Below are 25,455 nucleotides of genomic sequence, written 5' to 3' on the forward strand. Positions count from 1 at the left end.
GGATTGCAAAGAGTCAGACACGACTGAGCGACTGAACTGAACTGAACTGAACTGTGAGTGAAAATCACTCAATCATGTCCAACTCTTTGCAATCCCAGGGACTATACAGTCTGGGGAAATCTCCAGGCCAGAATACTGGAGGGGGTGGCCTTTCCTTCTCCAGAGGATCTTCCCAAACCAGGAATCGAACCAGGGACTCCTGCATTGTAGGGAGATTCTTTACTAACTGAGCTATGAGGGAAGCCCCATTAGTGGAATATAAAAAGGTAATCCTCACAGATTTTCAGGTCCAGCCCAGATCTACTGAATAACAATTGCTCAAAGTAAGGCCTGGAAATCTATAATTTTAAAAAGGTATCTCTAGAATTTAATTCAGATGGCCATTACATCTACTACTGTGGGTAAGAGTCCCTTAGAAGAAATGGAGTAGCCCTCACAGTCAACAAGAGTCTGAAATGCAGTTCTTGGGTGCAATCTGAAAAACGACAGAATGATCTCTGTTCATTTCCAAGGTAAACCATTCAAAATCACAGTAATCCAAGCCTGAGAAATCTGTATGCAGGTCAGAAAGAAACAGTTAGAACTGGACATGGAAAAACAGACTCTTCCAAATCGGGAAAGGAGTACGTCAAGGCTGTACATTGTCACTCTGCTGATTTAACTTATATGTAGAGTACATCATGCAAAATGTCAGGCTGGATGAAGCACAAGCTGGAATCAAGATTGCCAGGAGAAATATCAATAACCTCAGGTATGCAGATGACACCACCTTTATGGCAGAAAGTGAAGAAGAACTAAAGAGCCTCTTGATGAAAGTGAAAGAGGAGACTGAAAAAGCTGGCTTAAAACTCAGCATTCAAAAAACTAAGATCATGGCATCTGGTCCCATCACTTCATGGCAAATAGATGGAGAAACAATGGAAACAGTGACAGACTTTATTTTTCTGGGCTTGAAAATCACTGCAGCCATGAAATTAAAAGACGCTTACTCCTTGGAAGTAAAGCTATCATCAACCGAGGCAGCATATTACAGAGATATCACTTTGCTAACAATGGTCTGTCTAGTCAAAGTTATGGTTTTTCCAGTATCATGTATGGATGTGAGAGATGGACCATAAAGAAAGCTGAGCGCCAAAGAATGAAGCTTTTGAACTGTGGTGTTGGAGAAGACTCTTGAGAGTCCTTGGACTGCAAGGAGATCCAACCAGTCCATTCTAAATGAAATCAGTCTTGAATATTCATTGGAAGGACTGATGCTGAAGTTGAAGCTCCAATACTTTGGTCAAATGATGTGAAGAACTGACTCACTGGAAAAGACACTGAGGCTGGGAAAGATTGAAGGTAGGAGGAGAAAGGGACGACAGAGGATGAGATGGTTGGATGGCATCACCAACTCGATGGACATGGCTTTGGGTGGACTCTGGGTGTTGGTGATGGACAGGGAGGCCTGGGGTGCTGCAGTCCATGGGGTCACAAAGAGTCAGACATGACTGAGCGACTGAACTGAACTGAATCTCTAGCAATCATTACATACATAGGAGTGTGAGAGCCACTGAAACTGGATATACCCATGTAAATTTATCATTTTAAGTCAGTAGTTGAAAATTCCCATTTATCTAAAACTTTTTTTAAGGTATGATGAAGAAAAAGAACAAAAAAAAGCAGAGAATAGAGAAAAAAACTAGAGGGAGAGAGGATGGACAACAGGACTAACCAGACATTCTTTCTCTCTCTCTCTCTGACACACTTACCCTATAAGATAAAGCAGTGGAAGGCTGGTGTCACACACATATGAGAATATGCTGAGACTTCTCTACTCTCTCTAGCTTGCTACCATATAAGAATACATCACAATAAAACCATTTAAAGCTGTGAGTGGTTATTACACAAATGAGGATTCTTGTCTCTGTAGCTGCCCGCATAGGTCAGGTGACAGCTGACTCTGCTATAGATAAACGAGTCACAGTCCCCATTATAACAGACTTACAGTAGAAATAAAGAAGATTCCTAAACTATATTTAAGAAGGTAAGGATGCTGTTGAATATGATCAAGAATCTGGCAGAAAACTAGAAACAGTGTTGAAACTGTCTTTTAACCCACATGTATTTAAAATAATGCAAGGCATATTATATCTTAGATTTATTTTATCTTCATTTTAAGCTGCTGAAATTATAGGAACAGAAATATATGTTTGTACATGCATGTATTCCTAAGAAATTATTCATTTACAGTTAAGTCTATTCCAAAATGCATATTCACAATATCAGCATAATAATAAAACTTCCCAATATAAATGGAACAAAGCAGAAGTGATACAAGTAACTGTGTGTGTGTGATTTTACTTCTGTATTTATTTAATTCATATTATTTTAAAGTAAAGTAAGAGGAAAGGAGTCAGAAGGAAACAACAGATGGCAAGAAATACATGACATGCTTTAAAGCAATTCTATAAAATCTGGACTTATAAAGTAGAGGATGATGAGGGAAATTGTTTTCGGCACACTTGCCTTCTGAGCTTACCTTGCACATTTAAGAACTTAGAGATACTGGACAGAGAGGCTAAGGGAAGAGGATGACAGAGGGGAGCCTAGGAGAGACACTTAAATCATCAAGAGTCAGTGACAGAATTAATCATAGCTGAAGCAAAAAATAAGTCAATTTACAAAATTATCATCTTATACTCCACAATCAGGCACTTTCATGAATGGTAAAATAAACGCATTTTTACAATTATGTATCAAATCTATAAATGTGAAATTATAATATAGTCACCATAATAGAACAGCTTATGTTTTCTTAGAAGAAATCCAAAGAAACTTCAACAACTTGAAAAAAGTAACTCCAAGGATCTGTATCAGTTTTTAGATAAGTTAAGTCATTTGTCAGAAACAGCCTGCCAGTTTTAACTACTTTCTGAACATACCGATGTTTTACAAATCAAATACAAACTAAAATATTTTGACAATAATAAATTTGTTCACAGTCCAGTAATTAAGAGGATATTCTGTTTTACCAATCTGCTATGAAAGTAAAAACAAACTCTAATTCCTAAATTCTCTTGAGTATTTATCAAAATTAAAACCATATTAGGTAATGAAATCTATTTGTGACTATCCTGCTGCTGCTGCTGTTAAGTTGCTTCAGTCGTGTCCGACTCTGTGCGACCCCATAGCCGGCAGCCCACCAGGCTCCCCCGTCCCTGGGATTCTCCAGGCAAGAGCACTGGAGTGGGCTGCCATTTCCTTCTCCGATGCATGCATGCATGCTAAGTCACTTCAGTTGTGAGATATAAATATTTGTTGCCTGTTGGCCAAGAAAACAAGACCTCTTCTGTCTTATTTACCTCAGCCCATTCTGTAGAACCCAGAAGTCCAAATTCTTCTGCATCCCAGCTGGCAAAAATGATAGTTCTTCTTGGTCTCCAGCCTGTAATCATCGTTAACACACATAACTAGGTATATTTGTCTAAAAGCAAAGGAAATTTCAGTTGGTCACTTTTTGTCACCACCTACCACAGAAACACTACTTACCACTACTGAGCAGTTTCCCAAAACTCTGGGCAACTTCTTGCAAAGTAGCAGCCCCACTGGTTGGGTCAATGCCTCCAAATACCCAGGAGTCCCGATGACCTCCCAGAATAACATATCTGTCTGGGAAAAAATGTGTTCAAAAGAACTTCAACTTTGAATACATTTATAAAGAGTACAACTTATGATTTTAAATTAAACTTCCTCTAATAAATGTACCACCACAGTACATATGTTACATGTGGGGTTTGAGGGGAGCAGGGGTTACATGTGAGCTCTCTGTACCTAGTACTCAATTTTATTCTGAACCTAAAATTGCACTAAAAATAAAGCATATTAACAATATGTTCTAATCAGGAAAAAAAAAAAAAAAAAAAAAACTTCCTCTTGAGTTTCCCCATAGAAATAAACACCATAATGTAGAGTCTTCTTTTAGAATTATACTTTTTTCTTCCAAAGTTAGTCATTTCACATCAGCCAGAAAAAAATTAGCTGTGGACTAAAATCTTCTTGCAATCTTGTAAAGCCAAACGTCTACAATAATCCATCAACTTACCAGGTTCCACAGATCCTCTGATAGTTCCGATTACATTGTAAATCCTTGTGATTTTATTGATATTATAAACATGCATTCTAACCTTCCTAGAATTTCAAAGGGGACAAATTACTTCACATGGAGCATTATGTCTAGCAGCTTTCTTCCACTGTTTTATTATAAGAAAGAAATCTCAATTGTATAACAGGGCAATAACGTCCCAAATACCCACCACACAAACTCAAATAATTATAATACTGTTGAGCCATTTGCAAGTAAGTTGCAGATATCATGACATCTTACTCCCGTGTACTGAAGCATGTACATTAAATTCAAATTTTAAAAACCAAACATCAATATTTTATATTTTTCCTCCCTCATAGCTCTATTGTTGATATTTAAAGTTCAAAATATTCTATTATTAAACACAGCTTGTGTATTCATTCTAAACTTTTTAAATATATGCTACGCAATTACAAAAATAAGGGAGAGAGCCTTTGACCTATTAAAGGTCAAAGAAGCCTAATTTAAAAAATATATATTTATTCATTTGGCTGCACCAGATCTTAGTGGCGGCATGTGAGATCTGATCAGGGGCTGGACCCGGGCCCCCTGCATTGTGAGCTCAGAGTCTTAGTCATTGACCACCAGGGAAGTCTCCAGAGAAGCTTATTTTTAATTTGTTTTATAGTAATATTAATTCCTGATATTCAGTTAACATTTTCCAAGATTATCAAAATGGTCCATCAGTATACTGTTAAAGAGCTGATTGAGTGCTGCCTACAAGAAACATGATAAACTCTATTGTTAAATGGCAGTTTGAGAAACACCTGCTAAAATGTATAAGACAGCTATATGATGAAACTGTTCCAGGCCATCACTGTTGATTCTGATCTGGGCCTGCCTTTTAAATATTCATTCATCGATTGTAATTAACCAAACCAGAATTCACAGGAAAGTACAATCAAGATCAGAAAATGATAAAAAAAAATGCCATTCACATTTTATAAAGCCGAACTGACATGGGAAAATGTTGAGCCTCTTTATCAGAGGGGAACAAAAATTTTTAATCTATGGCAGGTTCATAGGAAGTGCACAGGCAGAACTTTCTACTTTTTAGTTCATTTTTGAATGCAAGAACTAACACATCAAATCCTGTATATTGTTAAGTGTAGATTCTGGTGTTTCCCCCACCCCCGCCCAAAAGTACATTGTGATTCTGAATGTGTATATAATTCATGAATAGTATTCAACTAAAAAGTGCCTTTAGGGGAAAACTAATCAATGGGTGTTGTTCTGCATTTTAAGACATTTGGTAAAAGATTTTATTTTTGCTTCTGAATGATAAAAATTAATAGCAAAAAGCAAAAGTATTCTTTAGCATGTTTCTAAATATATGAGCCTAAGATCTACTAGTAAGAAACCCAACTTCACTGACATATGCAATTAAATGAAGAAAATAAAAGAATGCTGTAACAATGAGGAATGAGAGAAGACAATCTATTTTAATCTAAATGGAAAATAAACTAGCTATCTGCTCAGATTCTCCAAGAAGGTCATCTGTATCTTTAATCTCTATATTTTTCTAGTTTTTAGTATCACTGACTCCAGAAGTACCTGAAAGAATTACATAGAGAAGTACTGCTATGGTTTCCAGTGGGTCAGCAAGAACACTGTGGGCTCTGCAAATGAAGTTCCTGAAATTCTGGACAACTTGGGCAATTGACTTTGGGGCATCTCCTGCTTTACCGTCGACAGAAATGATTTCCAGAGGAATTTGATCTTCAATTTGGGATTCTATGCTGAGGGAATTTGACTTGCCAGGAATCTGAATGACAATGGACATCGGCCAGGGATGCAGGCATACAGACACAAGGAACCCCTGTGCTATATCTGAACCTTCCAAAACCTGAGCCTCCAATCTGGCACCATCACAAGACCTGTCCTGGGGGCAATTTGACTCAAATGGGCCTTTTCCTTCCCCGCCTTGTAACAGGGAAGAACATGTTGTATTTTATTACAAGTTAATCACTAAAGGGATGTTGCCTATAAGATTAAATTACACATAATGGCCCATAAAGTCCTACTATCACTTCAAATTCATTACGTTCCAAATAAACTGAATTCAAGAATATAGACTCCAGACGGCAGGGGTTTTAGCCTGTTTTGTACACTGCTGAATCCCCAGTGCCCAGAACAGTGCCAGGGTACAGTAAATGCTCAATAACTATTTGTGAAAGGAATGAATATCCTCTTATATAGGGAAACACAGGAGAAATCTGAGAACAAACTCAGCTCACATATCAGAGTTACTTCTGCCTATCAAAGTCTTTGCTTGATAAGACTGTTAAAAAACTCTACAGAGACAGAATTTAACTTGTGGAAATCTGGTAATACAAATAATTCATGTCCACTGAAATGCACAATTTCTCTCATAAACTTTCCTTTCCTAATGTGAAAGAAATCAATTTTTCAGCTATTAAGCATACTTACTGCAGCATTCCTACAGAGCTTATTTTTTGTATCATCTTTGAATTCTCCTTTGAACCAGCTTTTAACTCCTTTCAGGTTCCCTTGATTGCATTAAATAAAATTTTTACACAAACTCATTTTGTATTCGTATGAGAATTATGGTTTTACATAAGGAAAAAAGTCATCCTTTATCATTTCTGGAAGTCCCACTGAGATGTACAATGGATTCTTCTTGGAGAGCCAGGAATGGGCAGCTTAAACCCAGACACTTCTTCCTTGACTCTCAGATATACATTCCAAGCAGCAATAAAGTTTTAACTTGGCTGAATCACTTTATCTCCAACTTATTTTTTTCTACTGATTCTGTGTTTTGTTTATGTTTCTAGTTTGCTTACAGCAGATAAGTTAAACCCATTTGTGGTGGCAATGGTAAAGAATTTGGTTTCAGGTCTTATCATTTGGTAATCTCTATAAGTTGATCAATACCTTATTATTAAGATCTCTTAGATGAGAAATGACACTGAGTCTTGTTTTTAGCAATTATTTTTTTTTGAATTGTGTATTTGCCCATTTTGAGTTCAAATCAAATAGGGATTTTTGCTCATGGTAAAGATGGACAGCTTTTTGATATCTTCACCAGGGAGATGTTCTGTTTCTGAGCTTACTCTTGAACTGTGACAGTAGCTATGTGTTTATTGATTTCTCTGTGTTTGTATGTTTCTGTTCATAAATCAGAAAGGCATATATCTTTCATTGTGTACCTCCAGAGTATTAATAATTAGATAATAAAGTCTCATATTAAAAGAAGTCCATTCTAATTGAGAGACAGAGATAAATAAGCACTTACATAAAAATATTTCTAAAATTCCTATAAAATAAAACTGAACTCCTAATACTTTAAAGGGCTTCCCAGGTGGTGCTAATGGTAAAGAATCTGTCTACCAGTGTAGCAGATGCAAGAGATCCAGGTTTGATCCTCGTGTTGGGAAGATCCCCTGGAGAAGGAAATGGCAACTCATTCCAGTATTCTTGCCTGGAAAAATCCCATGGACAGAGGAGCCTGGCGGGGTACAGTCCATGGGGTTGCAAAAAGTCGGACATGGCTGAACACTTGTCAGCAGCAATAATTTAAAAGATCTGAAATAAAACTTTTAATAGAAATTAAAAGACATTCTCAGAATATAATTTCATATTGTTAAGTAAATTTCTAGTGAACAAGACTGACTTAATAATTTTGTCTTAATAAAAACAGCTATATTTTCTGCAATTCATCAGTTTTTAAGTTTCCCTTCCTCTCTACCTTTCAAGCAAATTAAAGTACTTAAAGTTCTGATCATGCCATGATGTTCTACAACTCTGGACAAGCTGTTCTCTGCCACTGACATTTCCTGCCTAACTTGATCCACTGGAAAACTTATTCTTTCTGTAAAATTAAGCTCAATGAAACATATTCTATGATCATGCCTCCTCAAAGGTGCTATCATGGGTTGATAACAATAATAACTAAAATAAGTGTATTGAGCCTTATAACAATTATATGCATACCCATTTTAACTTATTTAACCCACACACATAGGAAGTGATCAGTAAAAAGGCTGGAACCTGTCTCTCTTCTCTTTTACTCCTTCCTTTAAGTTAAGCTAGTGCTTTACATGCATAGCATTTTGACAGCTATCTGAAGAGCTATTTAAAAACGTTAGGTAAAGAGGGAAGTTAAGGGACTCCCTTGGTGGTCCAGTGGCTGAGACTCCACGCTCCCAGTGCAGGGACCCCTAGCTCAGTCCCTGGACAGGGACAGTACCACATGCCGCAACCAAGACCTGCCACAGCCAAATAAATACTTTAGAAAAAAAAGAGACGAGAGTTAAAATGTTAAACCTGTAACTCAGATGTAGCAATTTTTGAGATGTAAAAAACAAATGTTGTGATATCCCTGTTGGAAGAAGAATTTAATACATCATTCCATAAGTAATTCTTTTGCTTAGTCACCCAGTCATGTCCAACTCTTTGCAGACCTCTTGGACTGGAGGCTGCCAGCCTCCGGTGTCCATGGGGTTTTCCAGACAAGAATACTGGAGTGGGTTGCCATTTCCTTCTCCAGGGGATCTTCCCAACTCAGGGATTGAAACCAGGTCTCCTGCATTGCCATCTGAGCCACGAGGGAAGCTCTAAGTACTTCTAAATGATAATTATTCACTATGAAAAATGAGAAAAAAAAGATAAGCAAAACAAAACTGGCAGAACAATTATCTTGACATTTTTCCATAAAATATGTAAACTTTTACTAGGATACGAAGGTAACATAAAACTACCTGAAAGAATCGTGTCCTATAAAGCCAGGCCCAATGTTGTAACTCACGTTAAGACCTCCCTTCCAGCTCTCTTCTGGTGAAGCAATTCCTCCCAAATAGCTGTCAAGAGAAAATGAAAATGACAGAAAAAAAGGCTGAGCATCACAATTTCTAAAAGAAATCACAAAGTATGCTGATGAGGTTTTATTCAGACATTTAACAAATATATATTGAGGGTTTACTAAGTGCTGGGAACTGTAAAATTTCCTTCCCTTGCAGAACTTACATCCTAGCGAGAGAACCATAACTGAGATACATAAGTAAAATGTGATATGCTAGTGGTAAGAGCTAAGGAGAGGAATTCCATGGCAGTCCAGAGGTTATGAGCTGGCCTCTCACTGCCTAGGCCTGGGTTCAAGCCCTGGTTGAGGAACTAAGATCCTATGTGCTTCACAGCACAGCCTCCCACCAAAAAAAGAGCTAAGGAAAAAACAACCAAAATAGTGAGGGGGAATGGGAAACATCAGTGCATCAGCCTCTCTGCTTCTGACTTTAATTATTTACATAGAGAAGCATTAGGTTCAAGAAATCCTAAACATATGAAATTAAGGAGAAGAAGAAATTAATTTCTAGAAAAGCTGCTGGTTACACAGTAGCCACTCAAAAAACAATTACTGAATTGCATTTGTACATACATTCAACAAAAAATAGACATTAGGAAATCTGAAAAGGAACCAACAGTTATATAATACAGTAATAGCAAACACTGACTGAATGTTTTTCCTATGATATTTATATAATGATTTCATCTAGTCATAATAACTCTATCAGGCAGAAACTAGTTCTGTCTTCATTTCAGAGAAGGAACCTGAATCAGAGAAAGATTGGGTAACTGGTGTAAGTTTACACATCCAGTGAGTTGTGGGCATCACCACATTTTTGAAAGGCAGGTCAAATACAAATACCTAACATAACCTAACTGCTTGAAAAATCTCAAGTCAATATTTTTATCTTTAGACAGAGTTTTTCCTTTTGACACTTTCATTTGTAGCAAATACAGGAATGTTTTCTTATTATTTCTTATTTAATAAACTGCTCTTTCCTTACAGAAAAAAAGATGTGTTCTATATTTCCTACTTCAGGAGTCAATTCTCATACAAGACTTCACTTTTAACATAGGTTTTAGAAGAGAAAATAGATGTTTAGTGTAATATATATCTTATTCTCAGATACAACTAGAAAACTATACCGTAATAATATTTCTGCATCATTATATCCAATGGGATGTACAGGGATTTGGGGAATTCCCACTCCATCTTCAACATCAAGTCTGAAGGTATATTCTGCAGAAATCAATTGCATAAGAGGAAAACAAATGAAGAATTGAGCAAAGGGTATAAAAGAATTCCTGTTATTACTAATGTAGATTTGCTATATGTTTGATATTATATGCAAAATTTTAAAGTTCCCCCAAACCAACTGACTGTTTTATCCAATATGGTTTATTTAAATTTGACAGTAAAAAATTAAATCATTTACATTTTAATATAAATTCAATTACAGGGATTACAGATTCCTATATTTGCTTTGACAGTTCATGTAATTCTCTTGAATTTTCCAAGAATATTTTATTTCCTTAAGGATATCTTGAATCCTTTTTAGAGAAGCTTCAGTTAACTAAATACCTGGAAAATGTGTCCCAGATTCTGAAATTAGAAAGAACTGTAAAAAAAAGAACTGAAGGGAATGCAAAATGCTGGGTTGGAAGAAGCACAAGCTGGAATCAAGATTGCTGGGAGAAATATCAATAACCTCAGATATGCAGATGACACCACCCTTATGGCAGAAATGAAGAGGAACTAAAGAGACTCTTGATGAAAGTGAAAGAAGAGAGTCAAAAAGTTGGCTTAAAGTTCAACATTCAGAACACCAAGATCATGGCATTGGATCCCATCACTTCATGGCAAACAGATGGGGAAACAGTGGAAACAGTGGCTGACTTTATTTTTCTGAGCTCCAAAATCACTGTGATGGTGATTGCAGCCATGAAATTAAGACACTCACTCGTTGGAAGGAAAGTGATGACCAACCTAGACAGCATATTGAAAAGCAGAGACATTACTTTGCCAACAAAGGTCCATCTAGTCAAAGCTATGGTTTTTCCGGTAGTCCAAAATGGATATGAGAGTTGGATTATAAAGAAAGCTGAGCACTGAAGAATTGATGCTCTTGAACTGTGGTGTTGGAGAAGACTCTTGAGAGTCCCTTGATCTGCAAGGAGATCCAACTAGTCCATCCTAAAGGAAATCAGTCCTGAATATTCATTGGAAGGACTGATGCTGAAGCTGGAGCTCCAATACTTTGGCCACCTGATGTGAAGAACTGACTCACTGAGAAAGACCCTGATGCTGGGAAAGACTGAAGGCAGAGGGAGAAGGGGAGGACAGAGGATGAGATGGTTGGATGGCATCACTGACTTGACGGACATGAATTTGAGTAAACTCCGGGATTGATGATGGACGGGGAAACCTGGTGTACTACAGTCCATGGGGTTGCAAAGAGTCAGACACAACTGAGTGACTGAACTAAGTGGTATTGGGAATAAGTGAAAATTTCTTACTCAAATAATAACAATATTCTCCTTAAAGGAAGATGAAAAGTATTGTCAGGCTTAAATTCTAATCGGGACTTGTGGTTTCAGCCAAAATAGAGTTTTCTAGAGCATTAAAACAACTATCTTAGAAAAAAGAGAGGTTTCAAACAAGTTACATCAGATTCCACTTTAAGAAACTGAAAAAATAAGAGCAAATGAAGCAAAAATGAGCAGGAGAAAGGATATATCCTACTAAAGAGCAGAAATGTTAGAAATAGAAAACAGACAAATGATAGAAATTATCAACGAAATCCAAAGCTGGTTCTCTGAGTGAATTAACAAAATTGATAAATCCCTTGCAAGACATATCAAGAACAGAAAAGAGATATAAACCATCAATATCAGAGAGAATAGCACTCCAGTACCTTCAGAAAAGAGAGAGAGAGAAGAAAGGAAAATATTACAAACAACTATATGCCTATAAATTTAACAAGTTAGATGAAATGGACAAAATCTTAAACTAGCAAATCTCACTCAAGATTAAATACATAATGTAAACAGCCATATACCTACTGAAGAAATTTAATTTGCAGTTGAAAACATTCTACCAACAAAATACCAGGCCCATATCAATTCACTGAAAGATTCTACACCATGCCATGTCACACTCAGTTGCTCAGTCACGTCTGACTCTTTGCAACCCCATGGACTGTAGCCCACCAGGCTTCTCTCTCCATGGGACTCTGCAGGCAAGAATACTGGAGTGGGTTGCCATCTCCTCCTCCAGGGGATCTTCCCGACCCAGGAATCAAACCTGCATCTCTGGCGTCTCTTGCATTGGTAGGTGGATTCTTTACCACTGAGCCACATTTACAGACAAAATCAAACCCATTCTACATAAACACTTGCAGAAAAATGAAGAAGATGAAGTAATTTTTAATTCATTCCATGAAGTCAGTGTTACTGCTACCAAAATGAGACAGAAAGTAAATTGATAGGACAATATCCGTTATTATTAAAGACATTCTTAGCAAAATTTTTAGCACAAATCCAGTAATATACCAATATTACATAAAAGAATAATACAATGAGGACTTCCCTGGTGGTCCAGTGGTTAAGAATCCACCTGCCAGTGCAGCAGCAAGAGTTCAGCACCTGCTCCAGGAAGATCACACATGCTGCAGCTACACCCTTGTGTCACAACTACTGAGCCTGAGTGCCATGACTGCTAAAGCTCGTGTACGTAGAGTCTGTGCTCCTCAACGAGAAGGTGCTGAAATGTGAAGCTTCTGCACTGCAACTTGAGAGTAGCCCTCGCTCACTGCAACTAGAGAAAGCCTGCACACAGCCATGAAGACTGAGTAGTCATAAATAATTAAAAAAAAAAAAAAGAATATTCCAATAGAGTTTATCCCAGGTTGTTTCGGTTTAACACTCAAAAATCAATCTGGGGAATTTCCTGGTAGCCTAGTGGTTAGGATTCTGTCTTTACAAGCATGGCCTGCCTTTAATACCTTATTCGAAAACATCCAATAAGCTGCATGGGGTGCACCCCCTCAAATCAATAGGGATAATTGAAGAAAAACATAGATAAGAACAATTTAAGATCATTTCATTAGGTACAGTAAAAGATTCTGACAAAATTCAGTACACATTGCTAGTCAAATGAGATAAATGTGCTAAGATAAAAATTCATAGCACTTTAAGATAGAAGTGAACTTCCTCAATTTGATAAAAAAGAATCTATAAAATCTGAAAAAAAAAAACAAAAACCCTATAGCTAAGATCCTACTTAACAGAGAAAGACAGAGACAGTCTTTGGGGCAGGAACATGGCAAGGATATCTGCTCTAACAACTTTTTACAGCAATGTTCTAGAAGTACCAGATACTACAATAAGGAAAGAAAAAGAAAAGGCATCCAGAATAGAAACAAAGAAATAAAACTCTCTTTATGTGCATATGACATGATCACCTATACAAAAGCTGATGGAATCCACAAAACCCTAGCAGAACTAATTACTGATAAGTTTACAGAATACAAAATCAATACACAAGATCAGTATGTTTCCTCTAGAAACAACATTTCCATCTACTAACAGTGGCCAACTGGAAATTGAAATTTAAAATGTAATTTAAAAAAGAATAACACTATGAAATTATTATGGATAAATGTGAAAAAAGATACACATGGTCTGTACAACGAAACAACAAATGCGCTGAGAGAAAGTTATGGATACCTAAGTAAATCGAGAGCTGTACCATGTTTATGGGTCAGAAGATCCCATATTTTAAAATATCAATTTTCCCAAAACTGACATAGATTTAATTCAACCTCAATCAACTTCCCAGGAGACTTTTTGGTAGAAATTGATAAGCCAGTTCTAAAATTCATATGGGAAGGAACCAGAATAGCTACCAAAACTTTGAAAAAGAATTGTAACTTGGAGACTTTTATATCGATTAGAATGTAAAGTTAAAAAGATCAACCATACTAAGCACTGGCAAGGATGCAGCAAATGGAACACTCACCACACACAGCTGCTAGAACGCAAAATGGTACAACCACTTTGGAAAACAATTTGAAGATCAACCATCATGTTATCCAGCCATGCCATTTCTATTCATTTACTCAAGAAAGACAAAAGTATATATACATATAAAGACGTGCATACAACTGTTCGTGGCAATTTTATGTGTAATATCTCCAAAACTTAAAGCAATCTAAATTCCCAAGAAAAAGTAAACAAATAAACAAACTGTGCAGTATCCATTCAATGGAATACCATTCAACAACCACGACAAAAAGAACTGAAATATTGACACAGACATCAGCATAGCTGAAGCTCAAAACAATTATACTAGACAGAAGGCAAATCAGTGGTTCCTAGGGATTGGCAGGGAGGGAGTGGGGTTGAGAGGAAGGCATCACAAAAAGATGAGATGAACGTTTTCAGGGTAAGGGACATGTTCATTATCTTGATTGTGGATATGGTTACACAAATGTGAAAACCGTTCACATTTTACATATTAAATCACACAAAAAAACTCATTGATATTTTCAAAAATAAAAATATGTGATCTATAGAAAAATAAAATCATTACACAGTTCAGAAACCCTAAGTTCTAGTTTGGTAAGAATAGTATTACTCTGGACATGTGTTCTTCAACCTCTACTAAAGGCAGAAGAGAACTGAACTGTCTGCGCCCCACTCCACGTCCACACTTCATGGAAACTTAAAGCTGAAATAATAAAAGGGAAAATTTTTTAAATTCCTAGCAGTTGCAATCCGAAATACAACTGTGCACAATTTTAATGGTATTCTATAGATGCTTACTTTTACGCCTTCTTTAAGGACAAATAATATTTTTGCAAAAATGAGTGGGCCATAACAGGCTCATCTATTACCTTTAGCTGGATAGCCTGGAGTGAGGGGGTCACCAGCACCATCCAGATTTAACACATTCCCTCTCTGGGCTGCAGTTCCAGGAAGGTTCCACCCTTTGGGATATGGCTGTACCCCAGGAGCAGAGTAGTCAGCTGGATCTGAGTACAAGATGATTCCCTTGGCTCCTGCCAACATGGCATTTTTAACCTGCAGGGGCAATAAGCAATCCATAATGTAGAAATGGCAAAAGACTGACTTACCCATGTAAAATAAAACCAATTTAATAACATAAGGAAACTTACACACTTTTATTATCACACTGGTAACAATCAGTTCTTTTTGGCTTGAATACGATTTCTGACTAGGTAGACTTAACAACTCACATTTATTCAACATAACTCCAAACAAGTTATTACCTTTTCTGTGAAGCATTCCTATTATACCTAAAACTGCAAAATTAATGTCTCTCTTTTCTACACATCTTCTATATTGTATATACGATTATATTACAAGATGGATCAAAGCATTATAAAATAACTTTTAAACATCTTTCTTCTCTACTACTATTTTTGAGAACAAGGACCTTGTCTAACTCACTTTAACTATCTATCCCTCAGTGTTTGGGCTTCCCAGGTGGCTCAATGATAAAGAATCTGCCTGCAATGGAGGCAATGCATATGTGGGTTCTATTCCTGGGTCAGGAAGATCCTCTGGAGGAGAGCATGGCAACCCACTCCAGTATTCTTGCCTGGAAACTCCCATGGACAGAGAAGATTGCTGGCCTACAGTCCACTGGATCACAAAGAGGTGGACATGACCAAGGCGACTGAGCACGCACACTCTCCAGCGTTTAGAACACCATAGACTTCAGTTCAGTTCAGTCGCTCAATCATGTCCAACTCTTTGTGACCCCATGAACCGCAGCAGGCCAGGCCTCCTTGTCCATCAGCAACTCCCAAAGTTCATTCAGATTCACGTCCATCGAGTCGGTGATGCCATCCAACCATCTCATGCTCTGTCATCCCCTTCCCCTCCTGCCCTCAATCTTTCCCAGCATCAGGGTCTTTTCAAATGAGTCAGCTCTTCCCATCAGGTGGCCAAAATATTGGAGTTTCAGCTTCAACATCAGTACCAATGAACACCCAGGACTGATCTCCTTTAAGATGGACTGGTTGGATCTCCTTGCAGTCCAAGGGATTCTCAAGAGTCTTCTCCAACACCACAGTTCAGAAGCATCAGTTCTTCAGTGCTCAGCTTTCTTTATAGTCCAACTCTCACATCCATATATGACCATTGGAAAAACCATAGCCTTGACTAGATGGACCTTTGTTGACAAAGTAATGTCTCTGCTTTTCAATATGCTGTCTAGCTTGGTCATAACTTTCCTTCCAAGGAGTAAGCATCTTTTAATTTCATGGATGCAATCACCATCTGCAGTGATTTTGGAGCCCAGAAAAATAAAGTCAACCACTGTTTCCACTGTTTCCCCATCTATTTGCCATGAAGTGATGGGACTGGATGCCATGATCTGAGTTTTCTGAATGTTGAGCTTTAAGCCAACTTTTTCACTCTCCTCTTTCACTTTCATCAAGAGGCTCTTTAGTTCCTCTTCACTTTCTTCCATAAAGGTGGTGTCATCTGCATATCTGAGGTTATTTATATTTCTCCCAGAAATCTTGACTCCAGCTTGTGCTTCCTCCAGACCACAGACTTAAGATGATGTAAATGTCTGTGGAGCTAAGAAAGCTAATTTAAAATTCTACACAGGTGAAGTCCCTGGTGGTCCAATGGTTAACATTCCATCATCTCACTGCAGAGAGCCGGGGCAGAAGAGAAGAAGAGAAAGAAAAGAAGAAAATCTACCCCGAACTTAGTGTCTGAAACATCGCCCAGTGTTTTTTAAAATATTTTTCTAACAATTCAAACTGACCACAAATAGGAAAATGTATCCTGTAAGGTACTGAATTATTGATTACCAGAAGTAGTATAATGAAAGATAGATAACCATCAATCAGCTAAAACACTTCCCAGTATTCAGACAAAGACGAGAAAAAGTAATATCTGATAAACTTTTTTGAAGTACAAATCTATGATGCCCATCAAACTTTTGAAATAACGTACAAAGGCTTGGCCCTCTGTATTCTCCGTTTGTCTGCACCTGTGGTTTTAACCAGCCTCTGACCTTGTAGAAACTGTGTGAATGGGTGCATAGTTTCCCATTCCTGTTCAGCTCTTTGCGACCCTGTGGACTGTAGCCTGCCAAGCTCCTTTGTCCATGGGACTTTTAGGCAAGAATACTGAAGTTGGTTGCCCTTTTCTACTCCAGGAGATCTTGACCCAGAGACTGAACCCATACCTCCTGTGTGTCTGCTGCATTAGCAGGCCGCTGAGCCACCTGGGAAGCCCATGTAATACCTGTATAATACTATTATTAACTATTGAAAATATCCATGTACAAGTGGACTCACATAGTTCAAATCTATGTTGTCACAGATTTGAGTCAACTGTACACTAGGATTTAGCCATTCAGCTTCTAGGAGTGAATCTATATTACAAAAATCCTCATACAAATGTTCAAGTACATATGGACAAAGATGCTCACAACATAAATATTTGTTAATAGTAACAAATTTAAGACAAGACAAGTGGAATGGTTAAATAAATTGCCTAATAATTCTGTGAAATAATACATAGCCATCTAAAATGATGAGGGAGGAACTTCCCTGATGGTTCAGTGGCCAAGACTCAGAGCTCCCAATGCAGGGAGCCCAGGCGTGATCCCTGGTCAGGGAACTAGATCCCACATGCTGGTTATGAGAGCTCAAGTGCCACGCTAGAGACCCCGTGTGCTGCAACTAAAACTCGGTGAAGTGAGTAGAGTCACTCAGTTGTGTCTGACTCTTTGCGACCCCATGGACTGTAGCCTACCAGACTTCTCTGTCCATGGGATTTTCCAGGCAAGAGTACTGGAGTGGGTTGCCATTTCCTTTTCCAGGAGATCTTCCCAACCGAGGGATCGAACCCAGGTCTCCCGCATTGCAAGCAGACGCTTTACCCTCTGAGCCACCAGGGAAGCTCAAACTCGGTACAGCCAAACAAATAAAGATATTTACAAAATGAGGCATTTACTTAATAAGCAATTACAAGAAATTACTCAGTACCAATAACTATCCTAAGTGCTTTTAAATGTAAGGTTGATAAATCCTACTGTGGATTCTAGGAGATTAATGTTATTATTAGCATTCCTATTTCACGTAAGAAGAAACACTGGCACAGAGAGGTTAAGTAACTTGCTCACAGGAAAAGATCTAGAGCACAGGGAATTCACACCAGACGGGAAGCCAGGTTACACAGATCTAGCACCCTATACTCTTAACCATCTTATTATATAACTCTCAATGTGCTGACCTCTGAGTTATTATTGAGTGAAAAAGTAAATTTATACAATATGTAGTATCTGATGCCCTCTTTGTGAAAAAAAAAAAAAGGAAGAAATTACGTAAAATGAGTATATGAAGACATACATTCATATTTCACAAAATCAGGCCTGAAAAGACCTATTAAGAATTCATTACATCTGGGCAATGAATAAGTTGAGGAATATATGGATTTTCATTTTTTAGTTTATCTAAAATTTCATTATTTTAATAAAAAAACAACATAGCTTTGGTAATAAAACTAAGAAGAATAATTTCCCTTTCTAGATAGGCGAGATAGCAAAAACAACGACAAAAGACAAGCAAACAATAAAACCCCAGGATTTTCCTGTGCAACCATGAAAATAAAAAATTTATAAATATATATATATATATATATATATATATATATATAGATATTTTGGAGAAGGAAATGGCAACCCACTCCAGTATTCCTGTCTGGAGAATCCCATGGACAGAGGAGCCTGGTGGGCTGCAGTCCACAGGGTTGCACGGAGTCGGACACGACTCAGTGACTAAACCAACCAACGGCAATTTTTGGAAACCATAATGCAAATGATGTAAATCATTTATATTTACTGGTTATATATTATCTTTCCCTTTAGAAAAGCAAATAACAACGTACTTTGTTTCCTCTGAAGATTCTCCCATATCTGGCAATAACAATCTTTCCAGTGCAGTTGATGTTCATCTCTCTTTCTAGTTTGAAAAAGTCTTCAGTACGAGCGTAGTTCACATATACAAGCTCCCCCTGTTGGAAATAAAAATAAAAACAAACAAGAGCAAAAATACAAAACACTGCTAAAGAGAAAACCAAAGTAGAAGTTTGCTCCCTAATATTGCATCATAATAAAAAGTTATCTTTCTTGTCTTGGGCCTAATAAACAGACCCATGCTAATTCTGGAGAAGTCTTTTAAAATATTTCAGTATCCTGAAAGTTTAAAAAAAAAAAAAAAGAGAGAGAATATCTAAAATATTTAAACAGTGTTTAAATGTTTGAAGAAATTACTAGTGTACACTGAGCTACGGAGAATACTATAAATAAAAGTAGCTATGTTATTTCCAACCATGGTATTAAGAACTTCTGTGGTATGATTTATCAATTCAGATCTATCAATCTATAACAAAGTCAGACAATGGACAAAAGGAAAAAAGTTTAAAAAGTATCTACCGCCCTTACTGAATTAAGACGTGCAGCAGTTTCTGAGTTATTTCAAAGAATGGCATGTTCTTATCGGGGTCTGGTTCTCAAGTATTTCTTTTCTAAAAATTGTTTTTAGGGAAGTTATGTAGAGGATGGAGTCTCAAAGTATGAATTAACATGTATGATCCACCTAATTTTCTTGGTTTTAGTCCTTTACATAGGTATTTTTATATAAAGGCTTAAAGAACTGAGTGTCTTTATTTTACCTCTGGCATGCCCGGGGGTGAAAAGGCATTATAGGGTGGTACAATATTCTTAACATTCTCATATCCATCTGGTGGTGGCTCAATGTATGATGTGTTGAAAATCTAGCAAGAATTGAAACACATAAAGTTAGAAACATTTCAGATTGCTACTAAAGAATAATGCATTTTGTGGGCAAAAGGCCTCCATAGATACTTCGTTAAAGAAGACATACAGATGGTGACTAGGCACATGAAAAGATGCTCAACACTGCTAAGCAACAGAGAAATGTAAAACAAACGCTAGAAAAGGTGGAGAGAAAAAGGAACCCTCCTGCACTGTTACTGGGAATGTAAATTGGTACAGCCACTATACAGAACAGTATGGAGGCTCTTTAAAAAACTAAAAATAGAGCTGCTGTATGATCTAGCAATTCTACTTGTGGGCATATATACAGAAACCAAAAACTCTGATTTGAACAGGTACATGCACCGAAATATTTGAAACAGCACAGTTTACAATAGCTAAGACATGCAAACAAGCCATGTACCCATTAACAGACAGCTGGTTTAATAAGATGTGATTTACATATACAGTGGAATATTACTCAGCCATAAAAGGGTATTAAATACTGCCATTTGCAAGCAAGAGGGATAGATCCAGAGAATATCATACTAAGTGAAGCAAGTCAGAGACACGAATACGTCACTTTTATTTGGAATCTAAAAAATAACATGGATCCATCTATATACAAAAGAGAAAGGTTTATAGACATAGAAAGTAACTTATGATTACTAAAGAAGAAAGGGATGTGCTGTGCTCAGTCGTCTCCAACTCTGTGACCCCATGGACTGTAGCCCGCCAAGCTCCTCTGTCCATGGGATTCTCCAGATAAGAGCACTGGAGTGGGTTGCCATGCCCTCCTCCAGGGAATCTTCCCAACCCAGGGATCGAACCCAGGTGTCCCGCGTTGCAAGCAGATTCTTTACCATCTGAGCCACCAGGGAAGTAATGGGGGAAGGAATAAAATAGGTAGGAGTATAGGATTAACAATTCCCGGGTGGCTCAAGTGGTACAGAATCTACCAGACAACACAAGAGACTCAGGCAGGAGACACAGCCTTGATCCTTGGGTTGGGAAGATCCCCTTAAGAATGAAATGGCGTTTTCACTTTGGCAGCACATATACTAAAATTGGAACGATTCAGAGAAGATTAGCATGGCCCCTGCGCAAGGATGACACGCAAATTCGTGAAGTGTTCCATATTTTTAAGAGATGCAGATGTACAGAACAGACTTTTGGACTCTGTGGGAGAGGGAGAGGGTGGGATGATTTGGGAGAATGGCACTGAAACACGTATAATATCATATAAGAAACGAATCTCCAGTCTAGGTTCCATGCAGGATACAGGATGCTTGGGGCTGGTGCACTGGGATAACCCAGAGGGATGGTATGGGGAGGGAGGTGGGAGGGGGGTTCAGGAGTGGGAACTTATGTACACCCGTGGCAGATCCATGTTGATGTATGGCAAAACCAATACAGTATTGTAAAGTAAAAAAATAAAAAAATAATAAAATAAAAACCACTTTGGAAAAAAAAAAAAAAAAGAATGAAATGGCGACCTACTCCAATATTCTGAGGCTTCCCAGGTGGTGCTAGTGGTGAAGAACCTGCCTGCCAAGGCAGGAGACATAAGAGATTCGGGTTTGATCCCTGGGTCGGGAAGATCCCCCTGAAGGAGGAAATGGCAGCCCACTCCAGTGTTCTTGCCTGGAGAATCCCATGGCCAGAGCATCCTGCCAGAGTATGATCCACGGGGTCAAAAAGAGTCAGACACAGCTGAACCAATTTAGCATGCACTACAGGATTAACAGATACACTAACAGATACTTAACAAGTAGGGAAGTAATGAAGATTTACTGTGTAACACAGGGAACAATATTCAATAACTTATAATAATCTATAATGGGAAATAATCTGAAAAAAATTTACATAAAACGGAATCACTTTTCTGTACACCCGAAACTAATACAATGTTGTAAATCAGTCACCTCAATTCCATGTTCATCCATGACTGATATGTAGTTGGCATTTGTCTCATTAGGGTAAGACAGGAGAACATCATAGTGCACCAACTCAGCTGAATCCAGTCCAAATTTCTCCCACTGGTTTTGGATTTTCTTGGCAAGCAATAAATTTTGTTCTGTTCCTGCCAGATGAGGTAGCTTTGTAAATGAACTGAAATGAAAATAAAGTGGGATTCAAAGACTATATTCAGAAAATGTCCTAAGAACTCTTCTAGATGCATAACTCATATTTTAAACATTAAGTATCATTTCTATAACCAAGATATAAAAAACACAGCTAGGGATTTCTAGATATGCCAGTTTTTAAATATTTGTGTGTAACTGCAGTTTTCACATTGTGCTTGTAGGGAATATGCTATGCACAGGCCTGTACTATAATTAACAGGTCTTCTTTGAAAAATAAGAATGACTTTCTCATCACCCCCAGGTGAAGGGCTGGGAGCAGTAAAAAGTACATGGAAAGACATCTTGAAAACAAGATGCTGAAGTACTGATGTGACTGATGGAAAACCAGTAACCAAAGTCTTGAAGGGGTTGCTGAGAAAGGGCGTCACTAGCCAAAGGGCTAAATAGAAGCATGAAAGGCCTGAAGGTTTGACATCTGGGACTAAAGAACAGATATCTCTAGAGCACAAACAAGGAAGGAGAAGTTAACAATAAAAGGCCTGCAAGGATTAGGATCTGGGCTTTTGCCTGAGAATGGCATCAGCCCCCTGATCCCCACTTCATTTCTGTGTCTTCTTTTTCCTTATTCTTCTGAGGCTCCACTCCCTCGGGTCGGTTCATTGTTGAGGTGGTCCTGACAGTGCTTCCTCAGAAAAGAACACATCCCGTGCTGAACACAGTCAGCAGGGATTCAGGGACGAGCAAACACGATGGAAGGATGGCACATCCCTACGCCACCGGTGCTAACTTCTTGCTGCTCATCAGGAAGTGAAGATATTCTCAAACTAAGATGTGGTGTTAGAGAAGACTCTTGAGAGTCCCTTGGACTGCAAGGAGATCCAACCAGTCCATTCTGAAGGAGATCAGCCCTGGGATTTCTTTGGAAGGAATGATGCTAAAGCTGAAACTCCAGTACTTTGGCCACCTCATGTGAAGAGTTGACTCACTGGAAAAGACTCTGATGCTGGGAGGGATGGGGCAGGAGGAGAAGGGGACGACCGAGGATGAGATGGCTGGATGGCATCACTGACTCGATGGACGTGAGTCTGAGTGAACTCCGGGAGATGGTGATGGACAGGGAGGCCTGGCGTGCTGCGATTCACGGGATTGCAAAGAGTCGGACACGACTGAGCGACTGAACTGAACTGAAGATCATCATGTTTGCCAGACACCAGTTAGGCAGGTGTGCTAGCATGCACTTCTGGTGCTGTGTTCACCCTACTGTATATAGTAGTTTATTTATCCCATTGAAGTTCAAGTTCATGCATCTTTATGTTTATATTTCCAAATGCTCAGTACTTGCCTGTTATCCAGGAATTACATAATTCAGATTTGCTGAACTAAGTTTAGGCAATGGTCTCTTGGTTCTGAGTCTAAATGATTCACAACAGTTAAATAACTTCACAAGCATAGTTTCAAATGAAATTCGCTTTGCTTGAGGTAAATATTTTAAAAAGTTTCCCAAACCCCCTCCCTCCATAAGCAGGGCAATTATACTTCTATACACTGGTGTTTTAGTCATAGAACAACCAAAAAGGCAGAGAGTAAAGCAAAATCAGGAAACTTACTATACGCTAGTAACCTGATGAGGTATTTCACATGGGCTTTCTGATTTAATCCTAACCACCCTTTTTCCATTGTCCACATTTTGCAAATATGGAAACAGAGAGCAGTTAAATAAGTTGCTTATAATTTAATAGGGTTTCCCTCATAGCTCAGTCAGTAAAGAATCTGCCTAGAATGCAGGAGACCTGGGTTTGATTCCTGGGTCCGGAAGATCCGTTGTGGAATTAAATCATTCATCTGATCATACTGATCAACTGCTTAAAATCCTTCTATGGCTTCTTATATTCTGCATTATAAAGTTCACATTGGACCCTTTTTTTCATCTGATCCACTTTCCAGGTTCATTTCTCACCACTCACCTTATAAACTTCTTCACTCTTATCATTTAATATGCTAACTGGTCTCCTAAAATCACCACACATTTTAGCCTTTGCATAAGATCTTTTCTTAGACAAAAGTATCATCCTACTTATGTAAATATCCCTGTACACCACTCCTAGTCATTTACCTTCCCCGCCTGTAAGCTATTAACTATTCATTATGATACTTCAATCATTTTCTTTTCTGTGAAGCTTTCCACATCTATTATCATTAAATCAAAGCTGCAAGTTACAGATATTTAATACATACAATATTTGTGGGGGAGGGGGGAAGTATCGGGACTTCCCTTGTGGTCCCGTGATTAATAATCTGCCTTCCCACACATGCATTTTGATTTAAAGCATTCCTGATAGGAAGCCTCAAAGGGCCAAACCAGTTGCTGACAATCCAAAACAAAGGTCTTGAATAGAGAGACCCATGGAGGGAAAGTGAAGAAAAATCAAAAGAATCCGCTTTGCAATGCAATAATGCCAGTTTGATCCCTGGTCAGGGAACTAAGATCCCACGTGCCATGGGGCAACTAAGCCCACACACCACAACTGGAGAAGCCCCCAGGATGCGGAAAGAGCCTGTGGGCTGCAACTGAGACCCGATGCAATCAAACAAAATAAACTAACTTTTCTAAAGAAGTATTAATGTGTTTGTAGACAGAAGTTTTTGCATGCACAAGAAAACCACCAGGGCTTGGGGATATTTAAAATTTTGCTTCATATAATTCACTATTGTTTTATTTCCTTTGGTGAATAAATAATATTCTTACAATGGGGGGGGCGGTTAAGGGAAGTATATTCCCTTCATTTAAGGTGAAGGATTAATCACTAAGGTTTGCCTCCCCCCTTTTCATCAACCCACTGAAATGAAAGAAGTGCAAAAAAAAAAGCATCAGGGAACAACTTTACTGAATTTCTCCTTATGGTCCCCAAATGGGCATTGCAGCTCCACACACATCATATATTCATGTTACAATGTTCAAGAGAAGTTATTTCCTCTTTTGTGTTTCTTTTAACAGAGGAAAACTTTGTAGTGGATCTCAACTAAATTTTTCTCCTGTTTTATCAGTCATAATACAGTCATATGCACACGTATGTGTGCTTGCTCAGTTGTGTCCAACTCTTTGCAAGCTGGTGGACTGCAGCCCACCAGGTTCCTCTGACCATGGAATTTTCCAAGCAAGAATAGTGGAGTGGGTTGCCATTTCCTCCTCCAGAGGATCTTCCTGACCCAGAGATTGAACCGGCTTCCCTTGTGTCTCCTGCATTGGCAGGTGGATCTACTGAGTAAACTGTAGTGTGTCCCTAGGGCTTTCCTGTTTGCTCAGATAGTAAAGAACCCACCTGCAATGCAGGAGACCGGGGTTCGATCCCTGGATTGGGAAGCTCCCCAGGGGAAGGAAATGGCAACCCACTCCAGTATTCTTGCTTGGAGAATTTCATGGACAAAGGAGCCTAGCAGGGACTGGACCACAGTCCATGAGGTCACAAAGAGTTGGACATGACTGAGCAACTAACACACACAGTACATCCCTACAATGAATGAAGAGATGAAAAGACTCTTTCTAATTGGCTCACAAATTCAATGCAATTTTAATCAAAGTTCCAGCAGGCATTTTTTTCTTTGGTAAGAAC

General features: G+C 38.3%; 1 protein-coding gene and 1 non-coding gene across 2 annotated transcripts in view; one reads left to right on the forward strand and one right to left on the reverse strand.

Moving 5' to 3' along the window:
* The window catches only part of NAALAD2 (N-acetylated alpha-linked acidic dipeptidase 2), a 51,041-nt gene that overhangs the window by 19,592 nt on the left and 5,994 nt on the right, over positions 1-25,455 (reverse strand). Inside the window, exons 3-11 of the mRNA XM_040256512.1 lie at positions 21,683-21,869; positions 19,655-19,756; positions 18,869-18,994; positions 14,827-15,013; positions 10,076-10,169; positions 8,848-8,946; positions 4,085-4,170; positions 3,532-3,651; positions 3,345-3,427 (exon numbers count right to left, since the gene is read on the reverse strand). Of these exons, the coding sequence (XP_040112446.1) occupies positions 3,345-3,427; positions 3,532-3,651; positions 4,085-4,170; positions 8,848-8,946; positions 10,076-10,169; positions 14,827-15,013; positions 18,869-18,994; positions 19,655-19,756; positions 21,683-21,869 (1,084 nt within the window). The remainder of the gene's footprint in view (positions 1-3,344; positions 3,428-3,531; positions 3,652-4,084; positions 4,171-8,847; positions 8,947-10,075; positions 10,170-14,826; positions 15,014-18,868; positions 18,995-19,654; positions 19,757-21,682; positions 21,870-25,455) is intronic.
* Positions 20,795-20,901, forward strand: LOC120874901. The gene has a single exon (XR_005723742.1). It is a non-coding gene; the product is annotated as a U6 spliceosomal RNA (small nuclear RNA).

This window comes from Oryx dammah, unplaced genomic scaffold (genome assembly GCF_014754425.2).
Source record: "Oryx dammah isolate SB20612 unplaced genomic scaffold, SCBI_Odam_1.1 HiC_scaffold_15, whole genome shotgun sequence".
NCBI lineage: Eukaryota > Metazoa > Chordata > Mammalia > Artiodactyla > Bovidae > Oryx > Oryx dammah.